The sequence below is a fragment of the Scophthalmus maximus genome, chromosome 6, assembly GCF_022379125.1.
Source record: "Scophthalmus maximus strain ysfricsl-2021 chromosome 6, ASM2237912v1, whole genome shotgun sequence".
In the NCBI taxonomy this organism is placed as follows: Eukaryota; Metazoa; Chordata; class Actinopteri; order Pleuronectiformes; family Scophthalmidae; genus Scophthalmus; species Scophthalmus maximus.
Genome location: NC_061520.1, coordinates 7,266,515 through 7,286,341, shown reverse-complemented (window position 1 = coordinate 7,286,341; position 19,827 = coordinate 7,266,515). Strand labels below are relative to the sequence as shown.

The window sequence follows — 19,827 nt, the reverse complement described above, 5'->3', positions numbered from 1 at the left end:
ACAGTACACGGTCAGTCATACGCACACAAAAGACACCCTCAAAAACATGTAAAGAAACAATAATACCAACAAATAAAAATAACAAAAGGTGATACACAGAGATAACGGAACTATTTAAAACAAATTACCAGTAAACTAACAGTGTACGCTCACAATGACAATCCTAACATGCTAATGTTAAACAGGCATAATGTTTACCATCTTATTTTTCTTGTTAGAATGCCAACAGTTGCTTCAGTTGCCGCTGACGGGAATATCGTTAGTTAAGCAATTATTTGAAATAAACTTTTGACTTGATTATGAAAAGTCAGGGGAACACAAGAGTTAAAAACCTTCAAGTCATCCTGAGGGGGGGACATGACTGTTTGTCAAGTCCGTTAAATATTGAGATATTTCTCAATAAGTACATTTAGTGTAGGATTAAGCCATTAGGATTCCTTCTCTGGGGACCATTGATAATTCAAAGAAACCTGTACCAGATATTTCAGTCCTCACCGAAGTGGTGGACCAACCAACCAACCAATATTGGCATCCCTTGTTCCATTCCACATGTGGAAATTCATACGTAACTAACACTCCCGCTGTTGATGGCTACAGTTAAACTCAAGATTCTTTTAATTTTTCATGTTGTGAATGACTGTGAAGGTAAAACTGACTTTATTCTCCATCTCGTCAGGTGGTTGGTCGGATGGCTTGGAAAACCAGCTCGCCCGCACCTTTCCAACGTTTAGTTAATGGAGACTCCGCGTCCGACCATTTCTTTAACTCATGCCCCTGAAGTGGATGCAGCATTCACATCCACTTCAGGGCGTGATTGGCCGACGGCACAGAGGTGACAGTGGAGTTTAGATTTTTACTCAAGATTTCATTTGTTACAAGATTGCTGCTGCACATTCCATACGAACAACTGGGCTCAACAAAATGTACATTTTGCCTGAAGAGACTGAATAAAATGTTCAATGCCGAAATTTAATCTATACGATGGCCGACTTTCACTCCACCGTCCAGTGTTGCTGTTTGCATCCGACCATTGAACCAACCCTAACAACCCTTGACAGCTCCATCAAAGTTCAAGTGCAAAAAACGACAAAAAGGATTGCCGTTCTTTCGTGATTTTGCCGAGCTGAATACGCAGAACTGCAAGTAAACACCTTCTGCTGACGACAGGTATGTCTCCACATTGCCACACGTTGGGTTTTTTTCACTCTCTCTCTCTCATTCCCCTCTTTCCTTTGCCCTAACGACTACGGTAGATCGGCACACAGAGCCTTCAAAACACCGCCTTGCACAACTCACTTCCACAGGAGTAGAAGTAGTTGTAATAACTTGTTGTGCCTGCAAAACCTCCCTCACACACACTTTTCCGCTCAGAGCCCCTGGATGTTAGTGGAAGAGTCAAGTTTGAGTTACTGCACTGCCTCAACATGCTTGTTTTGATGGTCTTGTATCTCAATTTTCAAGTTCCTCTCCTTGCGTTTACTACGTCAGTGAGCAATGAAGTTCCTTTCCCAATGAAACCCGATATTGTTACTGTACGCTCAGGAATGTTTTTCAACCGGTGAGCGGCAGGGTGTGTTCACATCTCTTTGCCTGTCCCCAAAAAGCCCCCTCGTGTGAGGCTCCTCTATTTTTTCACTCTGTCTTTATGAATGGGAAGAAACATGTCATGCAGAACTGAAGGCACAACTTTTCCTGGAAGTTTGTGGAGGGGCTCTTCTCAGTAAGCCGTTGCTCTGGTTATCCTCGTAACAGATGATACACAAGTGCAAAACAGTCCATCCTTCAGAAGGAAACACACACAAAAAAGCGAGGGGGCGGGGGGGGGGGGGGGGGGGGGGGGGGGTGTTGTTATGATCTTATCCTTGACACCGTTTCATCACTTAACACACACTATAAATCAAGAGCAAGAACCGAAGGCCATAGTGACGGTGAGAAGATGGTTGTTGTTCCCAAAAGCAGCGCTGGATGTGTCCGTTTGTGGATGTGTCAGAAAGTCTGTCTCCCTGTTGATTTGTACCCCCCCCCCCCCTCAACATCAACCTGACCCCAATCATTCATCTCATGTTTCCCATTGAGCCAACATCACAAGAATTAACAATGTAGATGGGCTGTGTGCCAGACAACACTCAGTTTACATCCCTAAAGTCGATACACAGTATTGCCCTTCAATATAGACTCGGGTTGGTGGTGGCAAACATGAATTCACAGATATGAGCCATGATCCAAGGGTGTCTACTATACATCAAGGTATCGGATCTCGACTGGCGCTTTGTGCTTCTAAACAAGGCTCCAAACTAACTTTTCAGGTCCTTGTTCACCAAACTTTGTACAGATATTTATGGTTCCCAGAGGATAGATCCCTATAGACTTTGGCGATCCCCTGAGTTATACTCTAGCACCAACACAAGGTTGACGTTTGTGGTTCAGTATGAAATACTGTTGAAAGCAGTGGTGCCACTGTACAGCCTCACAGAGCTGCTAGTATGGCTACGGACACTCACTTTCAGACTTTGTATCCCTAGCAATGATTATTTATCAAGATAGAATTGCATCAAGGTGATTTAACTTATCAAGTTAACACTCAGCTTGGATGAACACTTGATACCAAACCCTCAATCTTCAAAGAGGACCATAAGACAAACAACTTTGGGAACCTCTGGTATACTAAACTTGTGCAGCATACAAATTCATCTGGACTCATTATAATAGTAGTAGCATTGGTCATTTGAAACTTAACTGGTTCATATTTAGAGTTAGCTACAGAACAAATGCTTCATTTTCCTGCTCAATATTCTTCAGGGCCAGCGGGAGGATCTGCTTTTTTATTTACCAACCACCATGAAGCTCACACAAGGCAATCTGAGGTGCGTACGACCCTGGGGCCCCAAACTTGTGTGTGAATTTTGCTGTTGCGTACTGCCTCCTTTGAATGCCCACCACCAGGCAGGCTGACAGGACATGGGTGCATGATGACATCCACCCGGAGCTTCTGTTTATAATAGATAACAGAGGCAGGGCGATGAGTTGATGGGGCCACGGGGTAATACTGTATCTGTGGGTCAAAACTTTGACAAATTTACCTCTGAGGTGCAGGTCATTGGAGAGGTCAAAGTGTACCGCGACGATGCAATCAACGAGATTGATTGGGGCCAAGGCAGCAATGGTGACATAACACCGGCATGGTGATCACAGTGTAAGATTTATTTTTCATCAGTGAGATGTATCATTATAGCATGCGGAGCACACTTGCTTACTTAAAACAAATGACAGGTTCAAAAAGCGGTGGCATTACACGCTCTCTCGCGAACTCAAGATTGGACTTTTCTAAATGTCATAATGACAATATGAACTAAAAACGACATGACGTGCTTCGTAGTAACCATTGTCCCTTGTCAAACACTACCGCTACTTGTTGCACTCCTTCACCAACAGGCCTTTACATTCTACAGACGATCATACCTGCGAACCTATTGGCTCCATCTATGCAGAACGTAGGGCAGCGCACAGTTACAGTAAATCTGTGCATTTATGTGCACAACAGATCGACCTGCCTTCTACCTTTGGTCAGATAGTCTTTGTTCCTTTAAGGTGCTGCAGCTCTGTAGTAAGGGGGTAAGTGTTCATGACCCGCTAACCCTCTGAAAATACAATCGATACTATTCTATTTAGCATTGCACACCGCTGAAGATTGATGGGAATAACATTACTTTCAATGCAGGCGTTTCAATTAAAAATATATAGATAAAAAGCTGGGGGATCATCAAAGATGGCCTCTTACAATTCATCTTCGGGGGAACATAAATGTCGATGGCCAACCAATAGTTGTTCAACTCTCAAATCTCTTCAAATCAATGATACAACACTAAAATAACACAACTACAGATATATAGTTTTTCAGCTTGCTGTAAGTATATTGTATATTTTGAGCTGATGCCTACTGTTGCCTCCCGACGTTTCAAGAGCAAGCGTGCCCCCGGTGCTCTCTAGTCCTCCGGCTTGTTGCCGTCAGAGAGGAGAAGGGTGGGTCCTCCTCTATCCAGGGAATCCTGACCCAGATACTGAGCAGGCCTTCCCCTACACACTGTTGAACGCAGCCAGGAGGCAACAGCAGCCCCAGTGTATAGGAGGAGGTCAGGGAGTTCACAGAAATCTCCCTTCCTTACAGTTCCAGCTCTTCCGCATCATCTCTATCAATAGGAACGACCTACTTACCGGCCAGAGGCAGCAATCTATGGGCTATTGTGAGAGCCATGGAAACAAAAATTACAACTCTTGTTTGTCAGCGTCACAAATCTTTTATGTTTGGTGATATGAACATTGGCCTGATATCAAGAATTTTAATGCTCAATCGTGGCCAAACAGAAAGTGCAACGAATCGGGACGCATGTGAGAAACTGTGAGGTGAAAGGCGGAGTGACAGTTCAAGTTGTTAAAAAGGCGAGAGAGGGGGGGGGGAGAGTCTTTTGCCTACACTGTCAACACAGTTTAGGAATAGTTCAGTGAGAGCCTGAGTTCATGTGATGTAGGGCAGAGGGTGGAGGATGCATTACTTCACTCCTGCTCCGTTGTAAATATTTTCATTCTTAGAGTAAGGGTGGGCTTCGCGGAAGGGGGCACCTCACATTCCAGGTCAGTGCCGTTATGCGACCACTCAGGCTGAGGTGACTGTACGAAGCATTTCCATCTCTACCAAGGATCCCGACTAATCTCCTCCTCTGAGGGCCTCCACGCACGAGCACGGTGGTCTCGAGCGGCGACACATGAATGTGTGCCTGTGCTCTCACAAATGAATGTGCATCTTTGTGTGCACGCATGGCCGTGTTTGTCCTTCGCGTGTGCCCGTGCGGAGTAGTCCTCCACCCAGAACCCGATCGCCGAACTCACTGACCTGTCAGTCAATTTGAATGCGAGTGAGTTTGAGTCATCAGGTTTGCCTGCCCTGTGTGCTGATGACTCCAATGCTGCCCGAAAGGGTGAGCTGCCCCCCCCATCTCAGTTCATCACTTATCTCTCCATCGGCTGATGTACCGGCTACAAAGCTTTCGCTGATTTGAGTGTAAGAAACAGAGAAGATTGAGTCGGACTGTGATCAAAGAGATATCGGAATGAGATGAGGAGATGATGCGACCTGAGAGCTGAGAGTCCAGCGGGACAAGAATCAGGATTCCTCAGCTTCACTTTAAACGAATCATCCAGCCGGCAGCGAAGATGACAGTGTATCTTGACGCTAGAGATATGAATCTAAAAAGGAAGAATCTGTTGGAAAACAGTTAGTTTAGCACAATAACGTGATAATGTTCTAGGGGTACAAGTATAGGGTGAAGGCATTTTTTGTTGTTGCTGTTTGTTAAATACTATAAAGAGCCAAGAAATGGATGATGATATTTCTGGTTTGCTATGAAGGTATTTCTTTATTCTGTGAATTCTATTTTGTTGGTTATGTTCCTTCAAACTCAACGAACTACTTCAGAAAATCCGATCAAAGACAGACACAACAAAAGACGGTGGGGGGGGGGGGGGGGGGGGGGGGGGGGACACACTTCACTTTTGAAAATTCCTTGTTTGTAACTTCTGGCAAAAATGTAATTCCTCCATGAATTGTATAGCGGTAACAATGATAATGCTCGTACCACAGCTCATATTTTATATGGAATTACAAAAAAGTGGTGTGACAGAGAATGGCTTCGGACCTTTGATGAAGAAATCGAACAAACACATGTCCGCGTTCACATGTATTACAATTCGGCCTTCAGTCACTACATGGGGCCATAGAGGAGGGTATTGCGTAGTACTGTATTTGCCCACAGACAACCTGACGAGAAAACATGTTTTCTCTACGACTTGCGCGCTGCGCAGTGCCAGCTGTCAGTGACACTGCCAGTGTTGCCTCGTGTCCAATATACCGGACCAGACCAGGACACTGCGAGGTTGAAGTCCTGGGATAAAGCCTTGCTCAACAACCTGCTCTGCGTGCACTTTTTTTGCTATTCGGGTAATAACAGGAATAACATTAAAAGTGTGGACATTTTCTCCTCAAGTTATGGAAATACCCGTGTCACACCAATGCAGAAAAAAATATTACTGGCTGTAACTGGCTCTGGATAAATGCCATCTTTCGCAATATTAATTATTCATATTTCCATTGTTTTAAAAAAAAAGTTTTGTTAGTAGCGTACTTAAGTGTCACATCATTTTCACCTGGGCTTCTTTGTAATGATGTAGGCTGCAACTTATCATTTTCTTGACAAAGCTACATCTTTTACATGAAATGAAATTTACCATTTTTCATTTTGCAGATCCTACACAACCTTTTTTTGTCCAAGTCCCTTATACGGTTTGTCATATATGACAAATATGGCAAATTCTCACATTTATGACACTGGGACAGACAGAAATTTGGGGCATTTTGCTCAAAGAAAGTGAGACTATCAAAAAAGTTGCTGATTAACTTTCTGTTGGTCAACTGACAGATTAATTGGCAAATTGTTTGCGCTCTATAATGAGTAGCTCTATACGTGTAGTGTCAGTTTAATCAAAGTATTGGTGAAAAACAAAGCAATTTTTTATTTATTTTGTATAATTGACTTCTTACCTTTCAGATTTTCATAATAAGTATTGAAATGCACCAATTTCAAATTTATTGAACACTAATTTAAATGAGATTTTGACATGAGTGATAACATGAAATGAAGGGGGAGATATTTGAAATGCCGTGCACCAAAGATCCCGGACCGGAGTAGAGGGATGGTGCAATAACCCCTGAACCAATTTTACTTTTACATCAGTTTATTGAAAGTACTATTCAGCTGATGAACACAGTTGTATAATTTCTTCGGTGGCTCTAGATGTGGTTTTAAAAGTCAGAAAATCTTTGGGCTCAAGCCTTCTAATTTTCAGGGATGTTCTTTTATAAATTGGAAACACATGAACGGTTCTAAATCAGTTACAGTTGATTCAGAGAGCTGCTGCCCGAGTGCCGTTATTCTATATTGACAGAGGCTCGGTGTCGTTCTCAATATTGATTTTTATTGTTTTACTTTGTTTTAGACGTGTCTCCGTGGTCTTGCACCAGCAGACATGCTCGTAATGGATGAACAAGTACGACCGCTCAGTCCTCTGGCACAATTGTTTTAGTGTGTGCAGGACAAAAGCTTTAATTGAAACCGCTTTCAGTTTTTATGTTCTGAGTTTTTGGAACAGTCTTTATAGTAAATGCAAACATAAAACGTCCTTGGCCGGGCTTTCAATATCAATGTTTTACAGGCATTATTTATTGTCTTTTTTCAAAACTTGTTTTATTGTGTTTATGTTTTAAAATGTTTCATTCCCTCGTATATTTTATTTGTCATTATCTTTTGAATCCAAAAAATGTGTTTGTGTGTTCCTGTTTGCCTTTTTCCAAAAAATCTTTTTTTCAATTGCTTTAGTTTCAGGTTGTTCCCAACTTATTACAGTACACATTTGTTCTGTTTTATTATTGGCTTGTGAGTCAACTGTAACGCTCTTTGGACTGCATGAACCGTTACCAAACGCCCGATAATCAAAGTTTGATGAAGTTTGAAATGCATGGACATTTACCTGTAAGGGTCTGATGAAACACTTTTATGGAACAAGTCCTCCACATTAAAAGACAAAATATATCACTCGGATCGATCTCCTCAAGAACAACAGACACACACGTCGTTTCTGATTGGTAGGACCACATCATTTGTCTTTGTCAAATTGATTCTGTTTCATTGTGTCCTCCGTGTATTGCAGGCCAACTGCCGACTTCTGATACTTATAGCCAGACAATAAATGCGCAAATGTGTGTGTACACAAAAATGTGGTATTTTTGTTATGGATTATAATGTAATTTGAGTAGAGGCAACATTCTTTTTTTAAATAAATGAAGCGTCACTGGCGTAGCTTGCTGTGGCGGATGCAGGTGGAAACCCACCGTGACGTCAGCCAGTGGTTTGTGAACTTCTGTTTCGAAGCCCCCAAGTTTAACAGTTTGACCAGCGCCATCTTGGTTTAACAGTGTTTGCAACCAGACGTATGGAGCAGGGCACCGATTGGACGGTACCAGCTGTCAATCACGCTGTATCCACGCTCCAATCTATATGGTGCTTTGTCGTCTATTTTTCCTCTGAATCAGAATGCAATTTACAAAATGAACATCACGCTGTATTGGAGAAGCTGGAGACTATAATGTTAGTGATTTGCCAAAAACACAAGTTAATAACATCCTCAGTAAAGTCGTAGAAAATGTGATATTGTTCCATCTGTGTTTTTGCTATGGCTAATTAGTTGTAAGTTCTAGCCGACAGAGCAAGATGAGAAGACCAATTCCACTCCACCGTGTGTTAATGATGACTATGAACATATGTTCTCTTCAACATTGAGCCTGACTGTTCAAAGGTAATAAATCCACCTTGTGGCGTCTCTGAACCTCATTATTTGCTTAATCTGTACCGACGGAAACCGAACGAAGTCACCGTGTCCTGCCAAAACATACACCTGCACGTAACGTTTTGTGCGGCTCGGACAAGCAAACAAAGTTATGACAGCAAACGCGTTAAATGGCTGAGCTTTAATACTGACGTTTCATCTGCTTTCCAGACCGGCTGTTTGAGGCGCTATTGACCTTCTCGTCTGACATTAGGCAAAAGAAGCTGAAGATTTTAAACTCCACCTCCTTTGCCAACAGGCTGTGGATAATATTAATAACAATTTGACAAAAAAGCGGCCCTACATCATGTGATGATGCCACTTAATGTCAGGCGTGCTCCGAGTCCCCCGAGAGCCAAAGCAAGTGAACACTGTGCGTTTGTGCTGCTTCTTTCTTTCTGGGAGGGTGGGGGTGATTGGTGTGTGTGTGTGTGTGTGTGTGTTACACCTGGGGAGGCTCTTACTCACTCCCCAACACTCCTCGGAGATCAAGGTTGCTCCGATGCCACCTGAGAGTCTGTGAATGAGGACTTTTAACGGGGTAATAACACGGGGCCCCTGCACATGTTATTTAAGTCATGCCAGCTCTATGGGGGCGGTGTGTGTGTGTGTGTGTGTGTGTGTGTGTGTGTGTGTGTGTGTGTGTGTGTGTGATAAGTTTCACTGCTGGTTAACCCATCTATCCATGTCAATGATCCAAACAAATGTTGAAGTGCTAAATTCTTTACAGCCTTTTGCTTAGAATAGACATAAAATTCTGAATCTTTCTGCTTCCCCCCTAAAGAAGTGAAAAGACTGTTCACATTTGATTGAAACGATCTGAAAAGCTTAAGATTGTTTGGATCAGCTTTTACGGAAAGGTCAGTTTTATACTCACGCAATAATGAGGCGGCAACCTGCCAAATTGTGCAACTGTCAAAAACTTGAAAAAAAAATTCCCTGTTACCCCCCTTCACCCCTCCACAAAGAACACACACTCCAAAACACGAGCAGAGCAAACACACACACACACACACACACACACACAACCTGCAATCGGTCAAATATTTGCCCACGGTGCAGAAGTGTGGCACTAGTATTTGCTCTGCCAAAGTTTCGGTTCTCCATCGGCGGGTCGCTTCTGAAACACGGTTCAAGCGAACCGCGTCACCTCCGCTGTGTGTTTATTTATAATGCGAGGGGGGGGGGGGGGGGGGTCCTCGGTGTATCCGGGGTCAGATCCTCTCAACGTGGATCCATAAATGAATGGTGGGCTCGACGGCCACACCATGCAGCACTGGCCCCTGATTGGTTCGGTGCACGGCGGCAATAAACACTCGCAGGGTATATATACAATGCAGTAAGGTGTGACAGTTCCAAGAAACAAGGAACCCCCCCCCCCCCCCAAAACCAACCCAACCCCCCCCACCAGAGATAACAAAGCAGAACCATTACTTTAATATCCTGCATTCCGGAAAGGAAAAGGAGAACGAAGAACAAAATCGAGGATGAGGGCGCAGATCCAAAAGGTCCCTCAGATACTCGAGGTGCTGAGGAGGAAGAAGTCCGTGGCCCTGCAGCAGCTCCAGCCCACGTCCTCCGCGTGCGTCCTGGAGGAGAAGGACGTGGCGCCGTGCGCCCGCGCCGCGCCCAGGGCGCACAGCCTGGCCTCCATGCCGGGACCCACCAACCTGCCGCTGGTCGGCAGCCTGGTGGAGCTGCTGTGGCGAGGAGGTCTCCGGCGACAGCACGACTCACTGGTACGGCCGCTGGTACACTTGGACACCTCCTCATCCTGCCGCCGCCGCGACGGGTTGTGTGCGTAAAACTGGAAAAAACAAAACCTCTAATCTGTTTTGTTTCTGTTGTTGTTGTTTTGTTTTTTTTAATTTTTCAGGTTCATTATCATAAGAAATTCGGGAAGATTTTCCGCATGAAGCTGGGCTCGTTTGAGTCGGTGCAGATCGGCGCACCTTGCCTGCTGGAGGCGCTCTACAGGAAGGAGGCAAACCACCCGCAGCGCCTGGAGATCAAACCCTGGACGGCGTACAGAGACCTGCGGGACGAGGCGTACGGGCTGCTCATCCTGTAAGTACGGGCCCTTTCCCCCCCCCTGCTGCGCTGCTCGCGGGTCGGGAGGACGCGTTCTCCTCCTCCTCCTCCTCCGGTGGCGGAGATGGAGCGATGGAGACGCGCACCTCCTCCGGTGGCGGAGATGGAGCGATGGAGACGCGCACCTCCTCCGGTGGCGGAGATGGAGCGATGGAGACGCGCACCTCCTCCGGTGGCGGAGATGGAGCGATGGAGACGCGCACGCTCTGATCCGAGGTGTCGGTGTGTGTGTGGTTCTTTTACGCAGGGAGGGGAAAGACTGGCAGCGGGTGAGGAGCGCCTTCCAGCAGAAACTCATGAAGCCCACGGAGGTGGTGAAGCTCGACGGCAAAATCAATGCGGTGAGACTCCGAGCAAATCTGCAAGTGGGGTTTTTTTTTGTCCACTGCCTCCGGGGTCGGCGAGTGTCTGACACTGTGTGCTTGTACCAAAAAAACAAAAAACAGGTGCTGGCGGATTTCGTTGGCAGAGTTGGACAAATAAACATCTGCGGGAGGATCGACGATCTGTACTACGAGCTGAACAAATGGTCGTTTGAGAGTAAGTTCACATTATCCTGCCAATCAACTGTTTTGGTCTGAAAATAATGCAAGGAGAAATTGCAACTTCAAAAAGTGTCTTAATTTGTCGAAAAAAACCCAAAGAGATTAAATGACTATGACATAATGTGACAGAGTATTTCTTTTCATCCATTCATTTTTCTAAACTAATACATTGATGGACCGATCAATTGGCCCATCAAGTTTTACTATTTATTATTTTGTTGAATGCATCATCTACTATTTATTATTTTGTTGTATGAATCATCTACTATTTATTATTTTGTTGTATGCATCATCTACTATTTATTATTTTTGTTGTATGCATCATCTACTATTTATTATTTTGTTGTATGCATCATCTACTATTTATTATTTTTGTTGTATGCATCATCTACTATTTATTATTTTGTTGTATGCATCATCTACTATTTATTATTTTGTTGTATGCATCATCTACTATTTATTATTTTTGTTGTATGCATCATAACTGATTTTATGTTATTTTCTGACTACTAACAATACACCTACAAGAATGTCAATTCAATCCCTCTCTCCTATTGTGTTCCCAACCTGTCCCTGCGTTTAACTTTAATCTCACTGTCTGCTTCCTCTTCTCCTTTTTGCCATGCAGCCATTTGCCTCGTCCTCTACGACAAGAGATTTGGTCTGCTGCAGGAGGAGGTCAACGAGGAGGCCATGAACTTCATCACAGCTGTGAAAACGGTGAGTGCGCGTGTTGTTGTTGTTGTTGTTGTTGTTGTTGTTGTTCCCCTCGCGTAGTGGCAGTGTGCGTCCTGCGCGGAGAGGACGCTCGTGACGATCTGTGTGTGACACCGGGGCTGACTGAGGCGCTGCGGTTCACCGGGTTCACTGTGAGCCGGGGGTGGGGGTGGGGGGGTGGGGGGGTCGGGTGAACTGCAGCGGTTCAGTGTCTGACTGACGCCGCTTGCTGTATTTACTGGGGCAAACCGATATCATCCAAAGTCAGCAGATGATACGTGCAGGCTCACAGAGGTCCCACGGGGGAGCGGGTGCAAGAAAAAGCCTCGGAAAAGATTGAATCAAAGATTTTCAGGGAGGGTGATGATGATTACTTTGACCTAATCCTTCTCTCTCTCTCTCTCTCCCCCCCCTCCATTGCTATGTGCTTCTGTGTAGATGATGAGCAAATTTGGCAAGATGATGGTCACACCGGTGGAGGTCCACAAGTACCTCAACACCAGGACATGGCAGGCACACACTGCAGCATGGGACCGCATTTTCAGCACAGGTACAAACACAAGTTCACGCTTCCACACAAAATTACACCAACGCAACCCCCCAAACCCCTCAAGTCCTGCTTCACTTGTGTGAAAAGGGCATGTCACTTTCCAGGACATTTTGCGCGTCATGACCGCACAGCTTCAGTGTTTCGCATGTCATTTGACATCAGTCTTAGTGAGGGGTTCGGCGTTAGCGAGTAGACAAATGAAGTGGCACGAAATGACACGCCAAAAAAAAGAGGAAAAGTGCCACGATATCATGCAAAACAACCGACGAAATCGTCGTTCTACCCACGTGTCGCTCGGTGACGGCGGGCTGTTGTCTGAGCCCACTCCCAGTGTAGATGGATAGATAGATAGGGAAGCGCGGAGGGAGGGCAGGAGTGATATCTGAACGGGGGCGCTTCAGGGTTTGTGTACTTGGCACTCTTGGTAAATGTCAGAGTTGTAGTAAACTGCATGACCTAATCTGCCAAATATTTGTAGAGACGGGGGGGGGGGGGCACAGAGGGAGAAGGGATGATAGTGCTGGATGTGCTGTTTACTCGACTGTATGCTTACAACCTCTCACTAACACACACACACGAACACACACTTTTCCAACAAGATACTTGCCGGGAGAATGAACACGAGTGAGGTAGTTTTCATAATTCGTCCAGTGTACTTTTAGTTGCAGCTGACTTGCCAGTCATTCAGTCCGTTTAGTTCCTTTTTGTGTGATGCGATTTAAATGATGCCCAGGCCTCATAAGCTTGTGACACACACAAACGGTCAGGGATCAAACGAGTGCAACTATAGGACGGCAGTGGCCCGGAACAGCGAGGCCCTGGTGCCGTGCAGTCTCATGCGATCCCGTTCGTACGGACAACATGTCACGCGTGCGTGCACAGCATCAGACCTACACATTCAAAAGTAGATATTCAATGTCACCCACTATCTTTGGAAATACCTTGAGGGAATTCCTTCAAATTGGGCACGAGCATTCACTTGGATTTCGGATACAAGTTATCAGGACATCTGGCACAAACGTCCACTTGGGCTCAAGGGTGAACTGATTAGTATTTGGTTGTCCGAGGTCAAAGTCCCTGTTTATGATAATTGTTATCAAATGAGTCATTTAAAAGAGATTAATTACTGTGAAAAGAGACGATTAATACTTAATGAGTCTGGGTAGACAAGGCAGTAAACAGCAACTTGAATGGTTGTTGGAGACAAACAACCTTGAGGTGCTAATTCAAGTTTGCTCATGAACTGTGGACACGCGTCTTACATCTTTACTCCCGTGTGGTCCCTCAGCCAAAGTCTACATTGACAGGAAGCTGAAGAGGAACGCCGACAGATCTCCGGACGATTTGATCGGTGACATCTTGCACCAATGCAGCCTTTCGAAGAAGGAGCTGTACGCAGCCATCACGGAGCTGCAGATCGGAGGAGTCGAGACGGTGAGCGATATTTTGTACCACAAAGACACTACGTTCAATTCACAGCAGTAGTTCCGCAGCTTTATCTTTGGACAGAGTGGGGCTAGTTCTTCCCCTTTCTTTCCAGTCTTTATGCCAAGCTGAACAAACTCTTTATGTCCTTAGATCCAACAAAACCGCGTCAAAGAGTGCTCATCATTCTTATCATCCAACTCTTGGCAAAAAAAAAAAAAGGCAAATGTTTCTCCAAACTGTCAAACTCTTTCTGCCTGTTTTCCGGCTTTTGATTTATTGACATTCTACGCGCATTTCCTCTTCATGGAGCTGTGTAGAGTGATTACGTGGCTGAAACACGCCACCATTTTGTCAGGAACAGGAGTTGACCTTTTAAATGTTTTACCTTTCGCCTATTTTGCCTCAAGTGGGGAGGGAGAGAAAAAACTGTTCAACCTCCGAAACAAACAGGTGGTGCAGCTACGGCGCTTCAGAGGGCAGAAAATGAATGTGGTGTGGATGTAACCGAGGGGCCTTTGAGGAACCCCAAACATTCCTTAGCTCCTTTCAGGACCCCACAGAGGAATGTACTTAAAGTAGCTGCCGCACTAAGTGACATTTCCTCTCTGCCTCTTTCTTCCTTTCTCTCTCTCACTCTCTCTCTCTCTCTCTCTATCGGTGTTTATTTTTCCCAGACTGCCAACAGTATGCTGTGGGCTATTTTCAACCTGTCACGTAACCCTGTAGCCCAGAAGAGGCTGCTGGAGGAGATTAAACGGGAGGTGCCCCAAGGCCAGGACCCGTGTGGAGAGCACCTCAAGAGCATGCCCTACCTCAAAGCATGCCTCAAGGAGTCTATGAGGTACAGTGCGACGGTGTCACACAGAAAGCTGCTGCCTGCTAACGCACCTACACGAGGGCAGCCAGTCCCCTAGCTTTTCAAAACCCTATTTCTGACGCTAAATTAATTGTGAGTTCACTTTTAATTTTTTGATTTGCCCCGGGTTTCACCTTGCAGGCAGCCCTGGGCTTTAAGCCCCCTGAAAGAGATGCCTGCAGACATAACTCAAGGGACGTGTCAAAATCTGAGCCAATTCAGTTTTTCTGTTAATGTTTATATTTACAGTTAACGCCGTCATAAAAGAAAACATCATTTTCGAACATCAGTCAAAGGAGGAGGCAGTAAAGCAAAGTTTTCTTTAAATAAATACAAATATGACTTTGACTTTGTCTATTAGTAAGATTTAGGTTTGTATGAAGAAAAAAGTTAGACATTTAGAATTAGGCCATTAAAAATGTAGCATTCCTTTGCTACCATTATTATGAATAGTACAATAATCAATTTTGTCCCAAATTTTGTACTTTTTAAACTTTTCAATGTATATAAATGCTGGAAATAAGGAGCATGACGTATAATAATAATAATTAATAATTGTAAAATACAGTTAAACCCCAAAACTGTTTTTCTGAGACAGTTATCATACCATGAAACTCTCGTCAGCAGTTGCATCATTTCTACCCAGTTCCACGGAGATTAAGAGGTAAACCTCACGCACATGACCGACTCAAAAACAAGCTTCATGAGATACGGTGGCATGACGAGCAACAGCCAGTGGTCCCAGCTTAAAATATACCATGTGGTCACGTTCAGATCACGTCCTAACCCCCATACAGTCGACGCTCTCCCGTCGCGAGTCACGAGGAAAAGTTGTCTTAGGTGATATTTAAGGCTAATTCCTTCACCGCAGCCATCGAGGGAATGTTTATGACCTCAGACTGGAGATAATATCTCACCCTTTCTTGCTCTGTGTGTTTAGCTCCCGTTAAACAGCTTAAAAATGTGTGTCATATTATACCAGTCCATATTCCCATGCTCTTTTTCTTTTTTTTTTTCAAATTCTTACAGGTTATCGCCATCAGTTCCATTCACCAGCCGGACCCTGGACAAAGACACTGTGTTGGGAGATTATGCCATTCCCAAAGGGGTAAGTGGCTTAGTCTTTAGTTTCCATACACCTAACAAGAGCAGATTACCCCTTTTGCATTAATATACATTTTACTGAATAAGGAAGCATACTAGAAAAACCTGCTCAAGTACTGTACAAAGTCTAAATGGAGCAACACAGCATGTGTACTTCAGCAAGCTGGAAGGGTTAGTTTACAGTAACAAGATCTTTATTGGACTTGAACTTTGTGATCTACTGTACTATATTTCATTTTTTCTCAAGCAAATTGTGAGAATCTTTCTACGGTACTTTTTTTCAGCGAAATCCGTACAATCGTAATAACATTTGATGTTTTTTTTCTCCAAATACAGACTGTTTTAATGCTAAACACCCATGCACTGAGCTCCAATGAGGAATACTTTGATGACGGCAAGCAGTTCAAACCTGAGCGATGGCTGCGAGAGAACAGCACCATCAACCCCTTTGCCCACACGCCCTTTGGCATTGGGAAGAGGATGTGCATCGGCCGGCGGCTGGCTGAGCTGCAGCTGCAGCTGGCCTTGTGCTGGGTAAGATAAGCCAAGTTCAGTATATAGAATAAATCAACTTGGAATATTTTAGATACCGTACATTAAATATATTTTGGGGTCACATGAGCATCTGAGAAATTTGAATTGACCAGATTCATTCATTTCCGTTTGGTTCGCTCTCTACAGCTGATCAGAGACTACGAGATCGTGGCAACAGATAATGAGCCGCTCAATGTGATCCACTCAGGACTGCTGGTCCCCAAAAGAGAACTGCCCGTCGCCTTCCTGAGGAGATGAGGTAAGAGGAAAAGTCCGATCTAAATGGTTCGAAGCCGAGAAAAAGTCGGACACACAACTGTTGCCAAATGCCAGTTTTGTGCTGAGCTAATTGGCTGCCCACTTCATATTTACCAGACAAACTTGAGTGGCATTGCGTTGATATTGAGTTCTTAAGTTGAATCATTCACTGTAACAACACAACGACCTCAGAACTAATGAATTATTCCTTCTTGCCCTTTTCAGGCTCCACGTTCAACTCCTCTGGACATAGTGACGGAAAGATGATACCTGTTTCCATGGCCCTGATGGTCCAGTGACTCCCTGTATTGCTGCTCTGTAAATAGAACAAAAACGACAACAACATTATACACGTAATCATGCCACAATTACCTCAAACTTATTTAAGACTATTACTTATGACTGTTAATGGCTGACCAAAATCCCCTTTGTAATGAACAAATTGAATGTCTTACGAAGGCAGCTGTCCTGAAATCTTAATGTAATGTCCTCATCTCAGACACGTGTATGTAGATGTCAAACTACTTCTTCATGCTATGCTTTTCTTGTAACAGTGTATATAATAATAATAATATTTTAATAATGTACATTGTTTTATGTAGAGAAATATTTTATTCACTTCTATGGATACAATAATAAATGTATTAAAGACTCAAAGCCTGTGCTTATATTTCAAACTGGTGCATTAACAAGTCTTTGACTGATTTGAACTTTTCATTGAAGTTTTACAGCTCAAGAAATGGGGCTATATAAATATTTAAAAGCTTAGTTCAGCATGTGGGCAAACTGCTTCTTTTAAGTTGGGATTAATACTCGATTCAAATAAATATAGGCCGACTCAAGTGTTATTCAAGCAGCTTAGCTTTAACATCAAATGAATCTAAATCCTATTCAGGAAGGTTGAGTGTAGTTAAATAGAAAGAAAGTCATTTGAGTGGTCACATGTTCAGAATAATATATATTTATTTGGCTGTAAGGAGTTCCCAACCTCTTTACCTTGTGACTCTTAAAATGAAGATAGGTCTACTCGTGACAGGTTCTGGCCTCAGTGTGGACATGACTTAATAGTTTTTCTTCTCAGACTCTTTCAAAAGTATCCAGTATCAGACAAGAAACAAACTAGCGGCTCTCTGAGGCTGTACCTGCACACAGCGATGCTTTGAGCTAAATGTTAACATCAACATGCTCAAAATGATGATTCTGTCGTGTCTTCTATGTTCATAATCGCAAATATTTATTCATTAACAAGAAACAAACGGGATAGCAGAGGCCGGTGGGAATGTCATTACTTTTGTAGGTCTTGATTGAATGTTGAATCCCACAACCCTTTGACTTGAATATGGTGCACGAGGAAAGGTTAGGGGATAGTCTAAGTCGTCATAGTTTATCTTGAGGGGGGTATGAATGTTTGTACGAGAGGAATTATAAGGTCACCAAAATCAGTAGGATAACAAAAAAACAACAACAGGTAAATGTGCTAATTTCAAAAAAATGAAAACAAGTAAGACATAAACCGGTAACAGAATAAGGAGAAGAACTAATAAAAGGGTCGTCCACCAATCGGAGAGTCAGTGGTTCGATTCTCGGCTTGTCCACTCCACAGGTGTCCTTGAACCCCAGCGTGTGAATGCGCTGCACGGCTGATAAGACAAGGCACTGTATGAATGTGTGTGCGAAAGGGGGGAATGTTTGCCGCGCTCTAGAGGGCTTTGAGAGGGCGAGAAGACAAAGAAAGTGCTTCATAAATGCAGTTGATTCCATTTACCAACTTGTCTGAAGTGAATTGGTGTAAAAGTCTTTTTTTTCTTACCAGATTTTATGCTTTTGACCCCAGATTGACTGGAAACCAAAACTGTCAGTGGTGAATTACACCTGCAGCATGTTATGATGTAATGACCGGAAATATAGCACTAATAAGTGAGAATGTTTAGGATTCATAATAATGATATAAAGAGAATAGGGCTAGTTTAGTTTGGACCCTGTTCTTGAGTATTAATAAAACACATGACAAAGAACTATGGTTACCAGTATTGTATTGAAAACAGAACAAAAAACACTTATAGTTAATCAAGGTGAAATTTACAAAAGATATATATATATATATATATATATATATATATATATACACACACACACACACACACACACATATATAAGTTGCTTCTAGTAGTCAGTAAATTAATTCTTTTACAGTGCACGTTTAATGATTGTTCATAAAACAAACATTTCCATTAACATGCTCTCCCACAAACTTCACACTTCTGTGTTTGAAATGTTTCAAGGTGTGTGGATAACGTTGATGAGAGTTCAGGAAATCTGGTGACCAAGGCTAGTGAGACGAGTTCCAAAAGTGTTATCTTCCAAAAGGTTTTTCCTCCATATTCAGAAGATTTCCTCGGGGGAAAATGCAATCACAAATTTCACATCTTAATGTTCATCATCGTGGCTCACCAGAGTTCATCCAAAAGACTCCTCATCCACAGCAGCACAGCAGCAATTCCAGTAGTGGTGTGAAACTGTTGAACAACGGTGGAGGCATGGATTGCTAGCATTAGCTTTGTTAGCAGTGCTAAATTAGCAGCGGTGCTAAAGTGCTTCCACAAGGTGCAGTTGGTTGAGAGTGAAAGGAGTATGGAGAGTGTCAGAGGGTTTCAACTGCTAGGTGAGATCCTTCAGTTCCTGTGGCCGGCTAGGTAACGTTTGAATGATTTGTGTTTCCTCTTTCCAAAGGAAGTAATGCAAGGCCGAGAGAGCTGATTGGCTCACAGCTGCAAGGTGGAGAAAGGTGATTGGCTGCAGGTGTGGCTCAGGTGTTTTGATTGACAGATGACAGATTGGAGCGTCAACCATGGTGGGACAGCCATGAACTATTCCAGAGTGAATGAAAATGAACTAGGATGATCATTTATTTTACCAGTTACAGAAACACATGTGGATTCATTCCTTTAAATAAAGACTCACAACTAATTAGGTGTATTTAATCAAGTACTGTGCTGTTTGCATATAATGAGATACACGAATGTCACTTGAGTATTTTCATTTTATGGCACTTTGAACATTATCCGAGCAAGCTTAACTAACTAATGACTTTTCAGGTGGAATTAGGATATAGCTACATTAGGAATCATGATCAGAGGATTATAAAGAGGCTCCAGTGAGGATTGAACTCACGACCCCTGGTTTACAAGACCAGTGCTCTAACCACTGAGCTATGAAGCCAGATATAATCTAATTAATATCACTTGAAATGCTAATCAGTGTGATACAAAGCCTCAGAGACAGGAGACACATATATATTGAGGAACAAATCA

The 19,827-nt window shown here is 43.5% G+C and overlaps 1 protein-coding gene and 1 non-coding gene across 2 annotated transcripts; one reads left to right on the top strand and one right to left on the bottom strand.

The window, feature by feature from the left end:
• Positions 1–9,800: 9,800 nt before the first annotated feature.
• Positions 9,801–17,173, top strand: LOC118310037 (1,25-dihydroxyvitamin D(3) 24-hydroxylase, mitochondrial). Its single transcript, XM_035632779.2, has 12 exons — positions 9,801–10,172; positions 10,310–10,500; positions 10,772–10,865; positions 10,971–11,064; positions 11,698–11,789; positions 12,225–12,336; positions 13,625–13,770; positions 14,439–14,605; positions 15,650–15,728; positions 16,061–16,258; positions 16,406–16,517; positions 16,742–17,173. The coding sequence occupies exons 1-11, from the start codon at positions 9,921–9,923 to the stop codon at positions 16,514–16,516; spliced, it is 1,536 nt and encodes a 511-aa protein (XP_035488672.2). The 5' UTR covers positions 9,801–9,920; the 3' UTR covers position 16,517; positions 16,742–17,173.
• A 2,489-nt stretch (positions 17,174–19,662) lies between these two features.
• On the bottom strand, positions 19,663–19,735 carry trnat-ugu. The gene has a single exon. It is a non-coding gene; the product is annotated as a tRNA-Thr (tRNA).
• Positions 19,736–19,827: the final 92 nt, after the last annotated feature.